We start from the raw sequence: 17,830 nt of genomic DNA on the forward strand, positions 1-17,830 counted from the left end.
CAGCCCCTGGGCAGCCTCCTCTGTGGACCAGGAGAGCCGCTGTGTCTGTTCCTGGCGGTCCCAGGGAAGCGTCTTCCAGCCACAGGCACAGGGGAGAGCTGCGGGGTGAAACTTGCCCCAAAGGGGCCGTTGCGCCCACGGGCCCCACCCCCACCAGGGCCCACCTCCTCCTCGGCCCTGCCGTCTCCATCCGCTCATTTCCACTGCTCTGGTGGACGGCCGGGATCCAAGGCGGTTTTAATTCTTGCCGTCCCCGGATGACCGGTGACCCCGGACGTCATCCGAAAAGCATACTGGCCATTCGGGTCTCTTTTGTGAAATTCTAGTCCTGCGACTTTTTTCTGTCTTTCTGAACGAAACAGTCCCTCCCTTCCTGAAAGGGGGACAGAGCCTTTCCACACAGAGGACACCAGACCGTGGCCACTGGGTGTGTCTGGAGCGTCCCTTCAGGGACTTGACTTCTAACTCCGGTGCCACGGCTTTGATGAAGAGGCATTCTCAGGGCCACCGCAGTGCTATCGACCGCTTCCCTCTCACGGCTGCCACCTCTTGTCTCCCGTGTGATGAATTTTCACCTACGGCAGAGTTATCAAGAGGTCTCTTAAATTTCCCTCCAAAGCTTCTGCTGTTTGCCTTTCTCGGGGAGACCTGCAACCCGTGCGGGGACTGCGCCATGTATCAAGCAGCCCTCAGGTCCCTCTTCTCCCCTCAGTGTCACCCTGACATACATCGGGGTACCGGGCTTGGCCCGTTTCTTCTTCTGTCCCATGGGTTGGTTTCTCTCTGGAAGTGCCAACCACATGCTTCTTAACTTCTATTGCTTTCACTAGGTCTCGATATCTCGTAAGCTGGAGTTTCTGTGCAAATTCTAGAATCAGAGGGTCTGATTGGATCTACAGACTCACGTGCTAGAGGCTCTTCCTGGTGGGACCCCCAGTTTGGATTCGCAAGGACACTCGGAGGATAAGCACGGGAAGCACAGCGGCCGGCAGGGTACAGGTCAGGGCAGCGGGCAGCTGGCATGGCTCCCGGGGTGCCATCGGACACACCCCAGGACAAGAGCTCGCTCCATGAATCACCTGGCAGGTGCTTTGGCGCGCCGTCAATCACAGAGCAAGACTGGCTGAGAACTCGGGGGACAGAGCGGAAGGGGTAGCGGAGGGCGTCTGTGGAACCCTTCTGGGCGCAGAGAAAACCAGCACGTGACATGGAGCCTTCCACCCGTGGACACGGGTCCCTAGGAAGCTTTGTGGTTTTCCTGGTGTGGGTCGTGTGCTTCTTTTGTTAGATTTTTCTCAGGTTTGTTTTGCATGGGACTGAAACCAATATTATTCAGACATTTTCACTGCTCGTTGGTCACTGGCAGGTAGTGATACAGTTATGTGGACTCAGCAGTGACCTGCCAAATCCGGCTGTTAAGTCTCATGTTAATCCAGAGACTCGTGTTCAAGGCCCACGAAGGTGTCCACTGCCAACAGTCAGCTGGCTTCTTTTTTGCGCTTCTGTCTTTATTCAGGCTCGTGGTAGCCCTGAATACAATCAACATACAGAGGTAATGGCTTTCTTGTGTCATTTCAGCTCTGGGAGAACATTTTTCACTCTGTCGCCAAATCGTATGAGGTTTGCTCTGAGGTTTTCAAGGTGTTCTTTACCAAGTTAAGAAAATTACCTTCTACCTTAAGTTTTTGAAATCACAGACTGGTGTTGCAAATGGTTTTCCTGCATCGTTCAAGATGGTCTTATGACTTTCTCCTTTTCCTCCTGTTAATGTGGTGAATTCTACTGAATGACTTAAAGATACTAAACTACACGGAACACACAGCCATTGGATCCTCGTACATCATCCCTGCACAATCACTGCACTTCACAGCCAGTATTTCATGCTCACATTGATAAAAGAAATTTTCCTCCTGTGTAACGTCCTTGCTAGGTTTCTTGCATCGAGGTTCACTGGTCTCTTTTCTAAAAAGTTGGGGGAGGGGAGTGCCCATCGTGGCACAGCAGAAACAAATCCAACTAGGAGCCATGAGGTTGCGGGCTCCACCCCTGGCCTTGCTCCGTGGGTTAAGGATTTGACGTTGCCCTGAGCTGTGGTGTAGGTCGCAGATGCGGCTTGTATCTGGCGTTGCTGTGGCTCTGGCCTAGGCCGGCAGCTGTAGCTCCTATTAGCCTGGGAACCTCCATATGCCACGAGTGCGGCCCTAAAAAGCAATATATAAATACATAAATAAAAAGTTGGGGGAGTTCCCACTGTGGCACAGTAGGTTAAGAACCCGAATGCAGCAACTTGGGTTGCTGTGGAGGCGTGGGTTCAATCCCTGGAGAACTGCAGCCCTGATGCAATCACTGCTGGCCCAGGGAACTTCCATATGCCGTGGGTGCAGCCATAAAAAATAAAATGAAAAAGAAAAGTTAAAAAAAAGAGTTGGGCAGCCTAGCTTTGATTTCTATCCTCTGGAAGGGCTTTACGGGCTATTTCTTCCTTCGATGTTTGGAAGAATTTATTGGTGAAGCCGATGGGTCTGGGATTTTCTTTGTGAGGGTGTTTTTCATAAACGGCTCCATTTCTCTTAAGATCTTAAATTGTTCAGATTTTCCATTCTGTCAGCTTTTTTACGTTATATTTTTTGAAGAATCTATCCGTTTCATCCAAACTGTCAAATTTATTAGAGTAGGGTTATAAAAACATTCTCTCATTAGTTTTTCAATGTCTAAAGCATCTCATGATGTCTTTTTATTACTGATACTGAAAGTTTTGTCTTCTCTCTCTTTAGGTCAGGTCTTTCCGAGTGTTTACCAATTTTATCAGTCTTCTTTTTGGAACCAATTCTTGCCATCATTGATTTCCTCTGTCACAGTGTGTTTTAATTTCATGCTTCCCGCTGTTCTATCTCTTATTTGTCGTCCATTTTTCTTGCATGTTTTTAATTCTAGCTTCTTGAAGTCAAGCTTTTATCACTGTTTTAAGACATACTCCTTGTATCCAAGGCTGTACTTTCCCTCCCAGCCGTTTCGGACGAGTCTCATAGATTTTGTTATACAGCATTTTCAGGCTCTAAGTCAATTTCAAATATTTTCTAAATTCCACTGTGAGTTCTTCTTTGGCTGCCTGATCCTGACAAACATACTGTTTAATTGCAAGGCAGCTGTGTTTCCAGGTCTCTTCTAGTCACTGATTTCTGGTTTAATTTCACTGTGGTTAGGAAACAAACGGAATGATTTCAACGCCTGGGAATCTGGTGAGGCTCCTTGTGGCCCAGCATCGGTCAGTTCGGGTCCGCGTTCCGCCCACGCTTGGAGGGACTGTGTGTCCCCTCGTTAGTGCCCTGTCGTAGAAGTGCTCCTGGCTGAGTCTGCTCGGGGTCCTGCGGCCCAGCGTCCAGGCAGGCAGGTCATTCCCTGGTGCCCCCGGCAGCTGAGTCAGTGCTCCAGCCTCCCCCCCGCCGAGGGTCTGTCTGCGGCTCCTCCTGTGCTGCCAGTTCTGTTTCTGCATCTGGAGCTCGGCCCCGTGCACACGGGCTCAGAACCGGTGATGGAGCCCACTGCCCCGACAAGGACTGGTCTTCCCCTGACGAGTGCTTTCATCGTTTCCGTATTGTCCCCCACCTTTCCTTTCAGCCTTTCTCTGTCCTTATGTGGAAAGTGCGTCTCTTAAGCAGATATAATGGGATTCTTTCTTTTTATCCAGTCCGATACTCTTAATCTTTGACTTGTAGGGTTTAGTCAACCCATATTTACTGTAGTTACAAGTATATCGGGGTTCATAGCTACTATTGCAGTGTTCCGTTTCCACCGGGACCACGTGTTCTAATAGGCCTTGTTTTCCTCTTTTTAACTTTCTTGTGGCATATAGAATATTGTCCCTTTATCCTTTTTATTGACTTACACATTATTTCCATGGTTTCCTGGGGACGGCATTCGCCCTTGACTTATTCTAATAAAACAGGAACGTTGCCGTCTTTGCTGGCGACAGAAGCCCGCCTGCCTCCTGCACATCGGGGTCGTTCACGTCAGCTCTGCGGCGTGAGCTGCACAGGCTGTCAGGACGCTGTCCCGTACCCGCGCGCCTGCCCCTTACGGTATGTTCTTGATTCTTGTGTTTCTGTCTGGGCCTGTTTTCCTTCTGTCTGAGGTCTCCTTTGGTTTTCCTTTTACTGCAGGTGGCCTGGTGACACAGCGCCTCCCTTCCTGCTTGTCTAAAAGTGTCTTTATTCTGCTTGGTGTCCAAGTGCTGCTGTCATGACAGTCAGATCTCTGGCGCCCCTGGGTTTCTGTCCTGGTCACTTGGCGGCTATGTGCTGAGAGAGGCAGGTGGGGTCCGCGCGGCGCGCCTGCCTGGTGTTTGATGCAATTCCTGACCCTGGGGGCTTCCTCACTGAGGGACAGTCCCAACCACCATCTCTTGTCAGAACCGTCTCTGTTCCGTGTTCCCCTCCCGTCCCGAAGACTTGGAGCAAACGTTTGTCCATTAGAGCATCACGCCCCCCCCGCCCCGGCCGTCTCTTCCATCCTCCCTCTTCCACTGGGCATCCTCTGCTGCCCGCGTCGCCCTCCCCCACCCAGGCTGGGCATCCTTCCCCCGTCTGCAATGTGCCCGTGAACACCTGGAGGCCAGCGACCCTCAGGCCGCCTCCTCCCAGCATCCAGGCAGCTCCACTCGGACCTCCCCGCCCACCTGCGGGGGCAGTGCAGGTGCTCCAGCAGAAGAAGGGGAGCAGCACCAGCCCCGTGGACCAAGCCCCTGCCACCCGGGCCTGTTCTCAGCGCTGGGCAGACACAGGCTTGGTGCCTCAGCACCCCTACCAGTGAGCGCAGTGGGAGCCCGGGCAGCGGGAGGGATGGAGGCAAAGGGAGCAGCTGCCCAGGGGTCCACTCATTTGCAGAAGAGCTGGGGCTGCAGCACGGCAGGCACCATACCCACCGGCCCTTCGCCCAGAGGTTCAGCAGCGCCTGCTGAAGCAGCCACCTCGTCCCCACCGGCCTGTGCCCCCCAGGTCGGGTGAACACACACACGCTCCTCGGGGCAGGTGCCAGGCTGTGCCGCCGCTTCCTCCAGGCTGGCCTGGCCCCCTCTTGCCTCTGCTCTTCAGGATGGTCAAGGCATGGGCTCCTGGCCAAGGGCAATCCTGCTCCACTGGCCTCGTCTGGGGACACTGTCACACGCGGTGACGTGCTGACTGCACCCGGCTGAGGGGTGGCCAGGGCTGCGGCTAAAGCTCCCGGGGGCACTAGACGGTCCCACACAGCGAACGGTCCTGTCCCCAAAAGTCAAAAAGAGCGAAAGCAGCCTGGGTCAAGGGGCCCGAGGTCAGCCTGGCGCGACCATGAGGAGGAGGGTGGGCTTGACCGGATTTGCTAAATTGTATCAAGCGTCATTTCTTTACATCCTCAATTCCTGTCTTTTCGTCCAAATGAAAGCAAAGGTGCTGCTATCAGCTGTCGTGCTCTATGAATTTCCTTCAGAATTAACTCTAAAACTTGACTCAGTCTAAAACGTTTCCTCTAAAACAGCGAGGCCTAAAAGCAGCTCCCTGCCCCAGAAGACCCCCCCCCCAACGCCTCCCCCTCTGCTGCACCTGTACTTGTGAGTCCACTGACCCTGGCAGTCACCAGGAGGCGGGCTGCGGTCCCCACAGGGCCCACGAGGAAGCTGCAGCTCAGAGACGCGGAGACACCCTCCCAGAACCACACAGCAGGCTAGGACATGGGCCCCGTCTGAGCAACCGCAGAGCCTCGGGCCAGGCAGCAGGGTCCGAGGGCATGCCCAGCTTGGTCACCTTGGATATGGTGGCCAGTTTCTGCTCCACGCTGGCAAACAGGCTGCTGGACATCCTCCCCTGGTGCTTCAGCCTGTGCTGGAGCTGCAGCAGCGCCGCCAGCTGCGAGCTGCTGGTGTCGGCCGTGGCCGTGAGCAGGATGTCCCGCATGGTCTCCGAGGCCGAGCAGCTCTGAAACAGACGCGGGAGGTTGCCAGGGGCCTGGGCGCCCGCCAGGGCCAGGGGGCGGGCACCCACGTGCTTCACCCTGTGGAGGCAGAGCTGCAGGGCAGGGCCGGGCCAGGCCTTTGCCGCTGTAGCCCGCGGGCTGGCCGCTCAGGCTGCAGGGAGGAATGGGCGGAGCCTCAGAAACGCAGGCCTCGGAGGGCTTCCGTCGCTCGTGTGCCCTGAGACGGGACAGGAGGGCAGGACCTCAAGGCATCCCGGCTGGAGCGAGCCCCGGGCCCCTGTGACCGAGAGGGGCCTCGCAGAGGACACACCTGCGACAGTGCCAGGAACTGGCAGGTGGCTGCGGGGTCCAGGTTGCTGCTGCACTCCACCAGCTCCAGGCTGGCGGCTGCAGCGACGTCCAGGAGGCTGCTGCCCAGGGCGACCTGCAGGCACTGCAGCAGCACCTCGGACGCCTGGGCCAGGTACCGCCGGGCCAGCGCCATCCTCCTCTGCAGATGCGAGACTCGGGCTCGGGCGGGCTCCGTGGGCTGGGAGCACGGGGCTGGCGAGGCGGGCGCCCTAGCCTTCAGATCCGAGCCCTTCCTGCTGTGCTCCTCGGGGGCCGCCCTGGAGGCCGGCAGGTCGCAGTGGAGCCCCTCATCGTCCCCTTCCTCCTGGATGGTCTCCAGACACTTGAGGCTGCTCGGCTCAGCACCCGCCTGTGGGCAACGCACCTCCCATCAGCCCGCACGTCAGCGCAGACGGGGGTGCCTGTCACGGCCAGGCATCGCTGCAGTTCCCCTGGGTGGGCCTCGCACTGGTCCGAGAGCCTGGCGTCTGGCAGGTGCGGCCAGAGTGGGGCCCATCAGTCCTTCAAACTGCCTGCCTCGGGCAGCAGGCCAGTCAGGACTGAGCGGGCCAGGCACCCACGTGCCCCAGGGCCCCGGGGACAAAGGCAAAAACGAGGCCCTTTGGGACCTGGATGGGCCTGTCTGCAGGACAGGCCACCGGGGTGGGGTCCTCCAAACGCCCAGGGGACCTCCTGGGGCATCAGGCCCAGGAGAATTCGGGTTTTCGGGGTCACGCCATAAGCGGCAGCCCCAGGAAGAGCACCCCCCAGCCGGGCTATGGTGAGTGCCTGGCCCATGTCCACCTGACTCACGGCCCATGTTCAGGTGCTCAACAAACACTGGCTGAACGAGGGGCCAAACTCCATCAATTCACCCAAATGCGAGTCATGCCCCAGGGCCTGGCTGACCCCAGGGCCTGCACACCAGGCCGGGCATGAGGCGGGGGCACCTAGCCCTAGCTGCCCCCCCGGGGTTGGAGTCCTCCTAAAAGAGCAGGGTCTGTGGGCGAGTCTGGCTCCACTGCCGGGCAGGCACCTTCCACTCACAGGAAGTGGCATCTGCCAGACATTTAAAGCAGGAACTGGGAGCTTCCAGGCCAACAGTGGCAGCAGCTGTCACCAGAGTTCCTTCTGAGGGATGGGGGCTCCCCAAAGGGCACCGGGCCTGCTGGGCTGCCTGTGGGGGGTGCTGGAGAGAAGGGGGTGCCCTGACACAGCCCCTAGTGGGGAGGGTCTCCCTGGACCGTGGGGGCAGGTGCAGGGGGTGGGCAGCAGGATGGGGGCCTTTAAGCCCTGGGCCACAGCCACAGCCCAGGCCCCCTGCAGAGCTGGGGGGCGGGGGCGGGCAAGCCTGCCCCTCCTCTCCGCCTGTTCTTTGCAAAGAGGCCACTTTCCCTCCAGGGCTCTGCCCCCCAAGTTCGTGTCCCCCTCCCTCCGCAGTGGGCAGGCCTGTTGCCCGTCTCTCTCTCCCTTCCCCACCCACAGCCCTGCTTGACCAGGGCAGCTCCAGGCCTGTTTCACAACCTAGTTCTTGCCGACATCACGGAGTGCTAAAACTGTGGGTTCTGAAGGCAGTGGTAGGTCTGTGAACCCGCTGGAGGCAGGTGTGCGTACCAGAGGGCTCTCCTCCCAGTAGAAGGCGGGGCGCACGGGATCTGCGCGCATGGCCAGCAGGTGCAGGGCCTTCCCGGCCAGGCCCAGCAGCTGTGCGCGGAGCTCCACGCAGCGGGCGCACAGAGGCTGCAGGCTCCCCAGCTGGGCCAGCACCGTGTGGGTCAGGGTCCGCTTCAGGGTGAACCATTTCTGAGGGACACAAAGGCCTCGGTCAGGCCCTGCCCCGCCCCGCATTGTGGGAGGGTCTCGAGTCTGCGGATCCAGCCTTCAACAGGAGTTTGTTTCGGCTCCATTGGGGGGCTACTCTGACGCATGTAGAGTGCGGTCAAGTTAACGTGACAAGGTCTACAAGGGCAGAGCCTGGGTCCCTCAAACAAATGTCCTGCAGGGATAACTGATTTTAGCAGACGGCCTCGCTGCGTGCCCTTCCTATGCTGACCCACCTCGGGCCCAGCGGGCACCCCACCCTGACTCCACCGGCCGGTCAGGCCTCAGACCGTCAGGGCCTTTCTGAAGTTCCCTGGGCTGTGGGAGCTGCGGGGAGCCTCAGGGGGCCTTGAGGAGCCGAAGGGGTTGCGGGGGGACCTCGGGGGGCTGCGGGGGGCTGTGGGGAGCCTTAGGGGAGCCTCAGGGGAGCCTCGGGGGCGGGGAACCCGCTCTGGTCAGAGATCCCAGGGGGACACGGGAAATGCAGCCTCCCGGATTCCCTCGGGCTGGCCGTGGCTCAGGCCCAGGGGCGAGGCCCCCGCGCAGCCTGCCAGCCTGTGGGTCGGGGGCCCGGCCAGGCGGAGAGGGCGCCAGTTACCAGGCCGACGGACGTGTAGTCGCTTGGGCTCCGCAAGTAGTCGGCCAGCAGCCGGTCCACGGAGCCCTGCTGCAGCTCCCGCTCCTGGGCCTCCTCCCACGTGAGCCGCAGCAGGTCCAGACACACCTCCACCAGGCTGCACTTGAGCCGCGCCAGCCGCCGCATCAGCGGGCTGTTGATGTTCTGTAACTGAGACGTCGGGCCCTCAGGGCCTGTGGCCCGCACGGCTGCTCCCCCAATGCAGACGATGCAGGCGCCCCGGCCCCCAGCCCCCTCGGTCCTCGGGGCCCCCTCCTCCCACCTCTGCCCGCCCCCACTTTTCCGGCAAACCCCTGGCCACTGTGGGGCTCCGTAACCCGCCTGCATTTCCTCCGAGTTCAGGTCAGCGGGGTCCGGCGGTGTGTCCTCCGCCTGGCCGGGGGCGCTCGGTGGCCTTACCAAGATCCGACGCAATGTTCGTGCCGCACGGGCCGGGTCCCTGGCTCACAGGCACCTGCGCGCCGGCTGCTCCCCGCGGGGCCACTGCAGACACGCGTGTGGACACACCGTGCTCTCACCTGCCCGGGGTCAGCCCCGGAGCCTGGCTTCGCTCTTCACCAAACTGTCCCCAGCAGCACCCGGGTCCCAGGTCCTCCGCGTCTCGGCTGCTGTTTGGCGAAGCCCGTCCTTCCAGCTGGGACCGCTTGAGGCGCGAGAGGCTTTTCGCTGCGCTTGCAGGTTGCCTGCTGCCCTGACTTAGCAATTACGAAAGCCGGGCATCTTCCCACGGCTTCTCCCCCGGCCATGTATTTCCTTCAGAGAAATGTCCGTTTCGCTTATTTTGCCTGTTCCTTGTTCTAAAGGTCTGGGAGGTCTCGACCTGCTCCGGATACAAGACTTTTGTCAGGTCAGGGATTCGCAGCTTTCCTTCACGTCTGTGACTTGTCTTTCATTCGTTCAGTGGTGCCTCCTGAAGGCGGAGTCCGAGCCATAACTGCACTCGACGGCGTCACGTTTTTGGCGTCCTGTGTGAGAAGCCTTTGCTGAACGCCCATGGCTGCAAGTGCATTTCCCTGTGTTTTCTTCTGCACGTTCCACAGCTGTAGAGCTTACATTTGGGCCTATGCCCCATTGTGGGGTACCGTTTGCACATGCTGTGGGTTCGAGAGGGGGTGGCTTTTCCGACGTGGGGGCCCTGTTGCTCCAGGACCACTGTTTTCATGACGGCGCTTCATGGAACTCTCGGTGCACCTTTGCTGAAAACCAGTTTTCCGGATTCTCTGCTATGTTCCATTGATGCTTGTGCATTTTGACACTAAAACCACCTGGTCCTGATGCCTGCAGCGCTCTACTAAGTCTTAAAATCTCGAGTTAGCGCTCTTTGTCTTTCTTTCTCCAAGCTGTGTTACGTATTCTGCAATTCCACGTAAATATAAAATCCCCTTGTCAATTTTTCTGCCTTTAAAAAAGCCTGCGGTACCTTGATCAGGACTGCAGACAGTTGAGGGGAGAACTGACGTCTCAATAAGGTCAAGTCTTCTGAGCCATGAACTTGATACGGCTCTTATTTAGCCAGCCTTTTTCTTTCTCAGCAGTGTTTTGTAGTTCTCAGGGTAGGAGTTTTCCCTTTTTGTCAAATTTCATATTTTGCTCTCATGGTATTTAAAACTGTTGACATCTCAGAGGTCACCCCCAGCACGCGGAAGCACACAGTTAATGTGTGGGTATCGTTCCCATATCCTGTAACCTCACTGGCTCACCCCGTGGTACTAGAAGCTTTACTGCATCACTTCGGAGATTTACAGGGTGTTGGGTGCAGACGACCAAGTTACCTGTGAACAGAGACAGTTTGCTTCTTCCTTTCCAATTCGATGCTTTTAGGGTCTTTGTCTTTCCTTGCTGAATTGGCTAGAACTCCAACCAATTCTGAATAAAGCAGCGGAGGCCACCTCACTGTCTCATTCCTCACCGAAGGGGAAAGCGTCCCGTCTTCCAACCTTGAGGATGACGAGAGCGCTAGAAGTTCCCGTCTATTAACTGTTTGCGGAGAGGAGTTCCCCCTGTGGTGCAGCGGGTTAAGCATCTGGACTGTGGCGACGCAGGTCACGGTTTTGGCTGGGATTCGGTCGCTGGCCTGGGAACTTCCATGTGCTGCAGAAGTGGCCAAAAAAAAAAAGTTCTCTAAGAGTTTTTTTTTTAATCAGAAATAAATGTTGGATCTTGTCAAATGCTTCTGCATCTGTTAAGATGATGGTATGTTTTAAATTTTTTCTTAACTATACAGTGAACCAAGTTGATTGGTCTTCGGATGTAAGTCCTGGGGCAACCTCCACTTGGAGCTGATGTCTTCTCCTCTTTCTAAGTGTTGGGTTTAATTTCCTACATTTCTGCTGAGAATTTAGACATCTATGCTCACGCAGAGCAATGGTCTCCAGCGGGCTTCTTGGCACGTCGTCATCTTGGTTTTATATCACAGTGACACCGGGCTCACAGAAGAGTTGGGATGTATTCCTTCCTCTTCAATTTTCTCAAAAAGTTTGTGCAAAATTAGTATTAATTTTGCCGTAACTGTTTGGTAGGATTCACCAGTGAATTCATATGGGTCTGACGTTTTCCTTGTAGCCAAACTTTTAACGACAGATTCAGTTTCTTTACTAGACAGAGGGCTATTCAGGCTACCGATTTATCCTCAACTGAGCTTTGGTGGTTGTGTCCCCCGAGGAATGTCTCCACTTCGTCTAAGTTGTCAAATACGCTGACATTAAGTTTTTCTTGATGTGCCCTCATGCTCGCTTTAATTTGCACAGCGTCTATGGTGGTGTCACACCGGCTGCTGCTGACATTGGCTATTTTCTCCTCCCCCGTCCTGACCAGTCTGGCTAGAAGTTTGTCAGTTTATTGACCTTCTTAAAGAAACTGCTTTTGCTTCTACCGATTTTCTTTTTAATGTTTGTTTTCTCTTTCTTTTTTATTTATTCATTTTTTTGTCTTTTTGTCCTTTTAGGGCCGTACCCGTGGCATGTGGAGGTTCCCAGGCTAGGGGTCTAATTGGAGCTTCAGCTGCTCTCCTGCACCACAGCCACAGCAACGCCAGATCCGAGCCACATCTGTGACCTACACCACAGCTCATGGCAACGCTGGATTCTTCACCCACTGAGCAAGGCCAGGGATCAAACCTCCAATCCCACGGTTGCTAGTCGGATTCGTTTCCGCTGCACCACAGTGGGAACTCCTCTTTCTTTTTTAGTTTTTTTGTAATTGAAGCCATGGTTCATTTACGGTGTTGTGTTAGTTTCGGATGCACAGCACAGTGACTCAGCTGCATATACGTTAGCTACATTTTCAGATTCTTTTCCCTGATAAGTTATTACAAAATATTCAGTATAGTTCCTTGTGCTATACATGGGTCCTTTGGGGTTGTCTGTTTTTTCTGTTTTATCTTTCATTGATTTGCACTGCGATCTTCAATTTCCTTTTTTCTACTTACTTTTAATTTTCTACGCTCTTTCTATGTTCATATGGCAGAGGCTGAGAACCCTGAGGTGGGATCTCTTCTCTCTTCTCGTACAGGTGCTTAGTCCCATAAAATTTCCCCTAAGTACTACACTAGAGATTTCTTAAACATTTTCATGGGTCCCCCCACCAACCACAGTTCAAAATAATTTTCCTGGTCCATGGTTATTTTGAGGTATGCCATTGAGGTTCCGAATACCCAGGCGTTTCCCCCACGGTTTTCCAGATTTTAAAAAATCGAGGTAAAATTCACGTCACAGGGCCCAGGCCCCACACGTACCTCCTGCAGGGACAGCAGGCCCCGAACGCGGTGAAACGCCGCCTCCTCCTCGGCGACCGCCCTCTGGACCAGGTCACACACTTCCAGGTAACAGGCACTTCTTCGCTCTTCGTCTTTCTCATTCTGGGCAGATAACCTTCGCCGGGGAAGAATGGAGTTTAGAACCAGAACGTCAAAGCATCAGGTCATCAGTTCTAACAGAAGGTGTGTGTGTAATTTTCAGGTAACTATACTGTATATTTTATCAGTACTTTCAGCTTTATAACTAGATGTTCTACCTGAAAAGATAGTCTCAATATATCTTCAAACAAAAATTTTAAAAAGATGTGGAATAATGGGGGGCGGGGGGCTGAGGACGGTGGCGGGTGGGGCTGGCGGCTCCAAGAGGTCCCGGGAGGAAGAGTGACCACAGCCCTGCTGGAACTGCTGGGCCCCAGGTGATGCCACGTGTCGAGGGTGACGTGTAGGTGGCTGCATGGGTGCACGCGGGGGTGGCGCCTGCGTTCGTCCTAGACAGGGGTCGAGGCGTGGGTGGGCCGGGGCTGTGGTGCCGATGCTGGGGCGGGGGTGTGTGGGGGGTGATGGGGGGCTGTGAGGCTGTGGCAGTGCGTTTGCACAGACTGAGCAGGTGCGACACCCAGGTGGAAGAACCGGAACGAGGTCGCTGGCGGGGGGGGGGCGTCCCCAAGTGGCTGCGGATGCCCAGGGCACATGTCTGGGGTGGGGGCATCTGTGCGGGCCGGCAGCCCTGCAGGAGGAGTTCCCCCTGGTGGCCGACGGGAGCTGCCCCGGGAGGAGAGCTGGGTGTGCCGTCAGGACACTCGGGGAACGGATGGCCAGAGGCGCTGGGCCGGGGGCTGCGCGCCAGGGGACGGACGGGGACTGCGGGGGCCGCGCACCTCCTCATCTTGGCACGCTCCAGCCTCATGTCCACGCCCCTCTCCTTGTAGCCGCAGCTGAGAAACTTCTCCTCAATTTCCAGCAAGCGGTCACCCAGTTCTGCCAGCAGAAGGGGGTCCTCCAGGGGCTCCCGCATGGCTCTGATCTGGAGGCTCACGCACCTGCCGGGGGGAGGGGCGGGGGGAGGCTCTTGAGAGTCGGCTCAACACGTGCCCCTCTGGTGACCCAGGTCACAGCCACCACCCACCTCTCACTTTCATCGGGTGGTGGGAAGAAACACCTTTGAGTGTTTCTCGAAAACCAGAAATCCTACAAGCCACCTTCCTTGCTCACAAGGCCACAGAGTTGGGAAGCCACAGGTCCCTAGGCCAAGCGTTTCGCATCCAGTTGGAAATTCAAGGCCACTCCCTTAAGAAAAGAAGCCCCTTGCTTCAAAGAAACACTGTTAGCCCCATCAACACTCCAGAAAAGCCACACTGCCTCAAAAAAGATTGACCAACAACGCCAGCCCTCAGGAAATATTCCACGGCAGTGACAAGGCAAACACTGCCCGATAACGGAGAGTACAACTCCCTCAGGAGAAAGAAAACAACAAGCAAGATGAAGAAGCTGAGAAACCACCCCCAGTCAAACCAACAGGAGAACTCACCTAAAACAGTCAACAATGAAACAGATCTCTGCAGTCAGACAGACCTGGAGTTCAAAAGAGAGATAGTGAAAATACTGAAGGAATTAAGAGAAGATATGAACAGTAATGCAGATACCCTCAGAAAGGAGCTAGAAAATATAAGGAGGAGCCAAGAAAAACTAGAACATTCATTTGCAGAGATGCAAACTGAACTACGGGCAGTAAAAACCAGAATGAATAATGCAGAAGAACGAATCAGTGATATGGAAGATAGAATAATGGAAATCACTCAATCTGGTCAACAGACAGAAAACCGAATCAAAAAACTGGAAAGCAATATAAGAGACCTATGGGATAATATAAAGCGGGCCAATCTACGCATAATAGGAATTCCAGAAGGAGTAGAAAAAGATAAGGGAATGGAAAATATATTTGAAGAAATTATCGCTGGAAACTTCCCAAATCTAAAGCATACTGGATTCAAGATACAAGAAGCACAGAGGGCCCCAAACAAACTGAACCCAAACAGACCCACACCAAGACACATCATAATAAAAATGGCAAAAGTTAGTGATAAAGAGAGGATCCTCAAGGCAGCAAGAGAAAAACAGAATGTTACCTACAAGGGAACCCCCATAAGAATATCAGCTGATTTCTCTACAGAAACACTACAGGCCAGGAGGGAATGGCAAGAGATATTTAAAGTGCTAAAAGGAAAAAATATGCAACCTAGAATACTCTATCCAGCAAGAATATCATTTAAAATAGAAGGGGAAATAAAAATTTTTCCCAACAAACAAAAACTTAAAGAATACAGCAACACAAAACCCAGGTTAAAGGAAATATTGAAAGGGCTTCTCTAAACCAAAAAGAAAGGAAGGAAAGGGAAGAAAAAAGAAAAGAAAAAAAAAAAAAAGAAGAAGAGGAGGAACTAGGACTGAGGAAAACGCAATCAGAGAGCAGTCACTCAAATAAGCCAGCATACAGATTTAATCATGAACATGCTTCAAACAAAATAAAATTAAAAAGAAAAAAATAAAAAAGAGTCATCAAAACCATAAAATGTGGGCAAGGGATGTCAGGAGGTAAATAACCCTTTTTGTTTATATGTATGTCTCTCTTCTTAATTTTAATATAGTAATGAAGTGTTTGAACTTACAGGACCATCAGGCTAAAACACACAATTATGGGAAGGGGTTAGCATACTTAAAAAACAGGGCAACCACAAGCCAAAACCAAATATTGCATTTGCAAAAAATGAAAAAAAAAATACACTCAAGCAGATAATAACCGGAGACCATCCAACCAAAAAAAAAAAAAAAAAAAGAAAGGAAGAATGGAGAACCATAGAATCAACTGGAACACGAGGATCAAATGGCAATAAATAATCATCTATCAATTATCACCTTAAATGTCAATGGACTGAATGCCCCAATCAAAAGACACAGAGTGGCTGAGTGGATAAAAAGGCAAAAACCTTCAATATGCTGCCTACAAGAAATTCACCTTAGGACAAAGGATACATATAGATTGAAAGTGAAAGGGTGGGGAAAAATATTTCACGCCAATAGACATGACAGAAAAGCAGGAGTCGCAACACTCATATCAGACAAAATAGACTTTAAAACAAAAGACATAAAGAAAGACAAAGAAGGACGCTACTTAATGATTAAGGGATCCATCCAAGGAGAGGATGTTACTATCGTCAACATATATGCCCCAAACATAGGAGCACCCAGATACACACAACAAATATTAACAGACATAAAGGGAGATATTGATGAGACTACAATCATAGTAGGAGACCTTAATACCCCCCTCACATCAATGGGCAGATCCTCTAGACAGAAAACCAACAAAGCAACAGAGATCCTAAAGGAAAAAAAAAGAAAAGAAGCCCCCTCGGAATTGACAGTCTGTTCCCGAGGATGGGGGGAATGGGGGGGGGCATCGCTCTCAGGGGAGGGGAGACAGCGCGGCCACAGGGGCCGCCCCAGGGCGAGGAGCCTCTCAGCAGAGGGACTCAGCAAAGACCCAGGGAGAGTGGAGAGAGCCCGAGGCAGGCGACACACGGCCCTGTCAGCAGAGCAGATGCGGCTGCGAGAAGGGACTAGGTGGGAATCTGCAAATCTGACTCGGGAGACCGACTCGCAGGCCCTGGGAGGGTCCCTGCGACACGGCAGGTCAGCACTTTCCAGGACAAACCCCCGGCCACCAGCAGCTGGAGAGACCCTGGGGCTGCCTCCGTGGCAAAGCAGAGAGCAGCTAGAAGGGGCGGACCCCAGGAAGACGTCCGGCCTGCCTGTGGGCACAGCCCAGTGGCCCAGCTGCCCCAGCCCTAGAGGCCTCCCGCTCCAGGGGCACTGAGAGGTGGGTGTCCCGAGAATTCAGGGACAAGGGAGGCCCCCAGCCGTCCCAGGAGAAAGGCTCCGTGCAGAGGAAAGACGCGGGGCGGGGTGGCGCCTCCCCGAGGCCTGGAGAAGGCGCGAGGGGCGCGGGCCAGGCTGCGGGGCCGCTGTCTTGTGACCCTCGGAAGGCGGCAGCTTTGACGTGCCACCAGTGAACAGACGGAGCAAAGTAAACCTCGACTTTCACGTTAATTAACATTTTCCTCAAAAAAGCTACCTGGCTTCTAGGTCCGTGGTCATGAATTCCAACATGGGCATCTGGTTGGGTCTTTCCTTCTTGAGGACGTCGAAGGTACCTATGAGCTTCTGGAACAGCTGGCAGACCTGGGAGGGCCCGTGGGGTCACTGCAGCGCCCCCCCCCCAGCAGGCCGTGCCCCCCAGAAGGGGCCCCCCCCCAGCAGGGCCACCCTCACCTGCGCCTCTCTCCTCTCCAGCGGCTCCAGGGACAGCAGCGCCTCGGCCAGCGTCAGGGAGGAGCTGTACCAGAACTCCGCGCCCCCCCCCAGGCGCTGGGCCCACTCCACCAGCTCCTTCGCTTGCCCGTGGTTCTTCTCCTTGTTCGCCAACTGCGCCAACAGGTGCAGGCATTTCGACTCTGCACAGGGATCGTTGAGCTCCTAACACAGAGGCGTAGACGGGACGGGACGGGACTGAGGGGAGGGCGAGCGAGACAGACACAGAGACAGAGACAGAGAGACAGAGACAGGGAGACTGAGACAGAGACAGACTGAGAGACGGACAGAGACAGAGAGAGAGAGAGAAAGGCAGAGACAGAGACAGACACTGTCCCAATGCCTCTCTGAAGATGTGCCTGCAGGACGAGGGCACAGGGCTGGGCTTGACGCCTGAGTTTGTGATAAAACCCACTTCTCGGAGATCCCATCAAGGCTCAGTGGAAATGAATCTGACTAGTATCCATGAGGATGCAGGTTCGATCCCTGGCTTCGCTTAGCGGGCTAAGGTTCCGGCGTTGCCGTGAGCTGTGGTGTAGGTCACAGACCACGGCTTGGATCTGGCGTTACTGCGGCTACGGTGTAGGCTGGTGGCTATAGCTCTGATTCGACCCTTAGCCTGGGAGCCTCCATATGCCACAGGTGTGGCCCTAAAAGACAAAAACAAAAACCACTTCCCTACGGGTCCTGACCCCTGGATCCCAGCAGCTCCCCCTCCGTCTGGGGGAGGCTGTTGGCTGCAGAACGCCGAAGCCCCCACCCTGGCTGCCTTGCCAGTCCCGCAGCCTCTCGGTCCCTTCTCAGGCCACGCCCCGTCCTGGGTCTGGGCTGCACACACCTGTCCCAGGGCCTGGACTGAGAGCGGACGCTCCAAAGCCTGCATTTTCACACCTTTATTCAAAAGGGTTTTTCTCTCTCTGGAGTTCTCCAAAACAGCTGACAGCTTGTCTGGCTCTGGAGCTCTGCCTTACCCT

At 54.8% G+C, this 17,830-nt stretch overlaps 1 protein-coding gene across 15 annotated transcripts in view; it reads right to left on the minus strand.

The window, feature by feature from the left end:
- CFAP46 (cilia and flagella associated protein 46) overlaps positions 1–17,830 on the minus strand; it is an 86,717-nt gene that overhangs the window by 13,171 nt on the left and 55,716 nt on the right. For all 15 annotated transcript variants that reach the window (XR_002338873.1, XR_002338871.1, XR_002338872.1 and 12 more), the window contains exons 36-43: positions 16,818–17,021; positions 16,621–16,727; positions 13,367–13,528; positions 12,468–12,603; positions 8,696–8,884; positions 7,891–8,079; positions 6,257–6,646; positions 5,778–5,948 (exon numbers count right to left, since the gene is read on the minus strand). Coding sequence is in view for 10 of the 15 variants with exons in the window: in XM_021073900.1 (XP_020929559.1) it covers positions 5,778–5,948; positions 6,257–6,646; positions 7,891–8,079; positions 8,696–8,884; positions 12,468–12,603; positions 13,367–13,528; positions 16,621–16,727; positions 16,818–17,021 (1,548 nt within the window). In the remaining 5 variants the exon portion in view is untranslated. The remainder of the gene's footprint in view (positions 1–5,777; positions 5,949–6,256; positions 6,647–7,890; positions 8,080–8,695; positions 8,885–12,467; positions 12,604–13,366; positions 13,529–16,620; positions 16,728–16,817; positions 17,022–17,830) is intronic.

This window comes from Sus scrofa, chromosome 14 (assembly GCF_000003025.6).
Source record: "Sus scrofa isolate TJ Tabasco breed Duroc chromosome 14, Sscrofa11.1, whole genome shotgun sequence".
Classification (NCBI taxonomy): Eukaryota; Metazoa; Chordata; class Mammalia; order Artiodactyla; family Suidae; genus Sus; species Sus scrofa.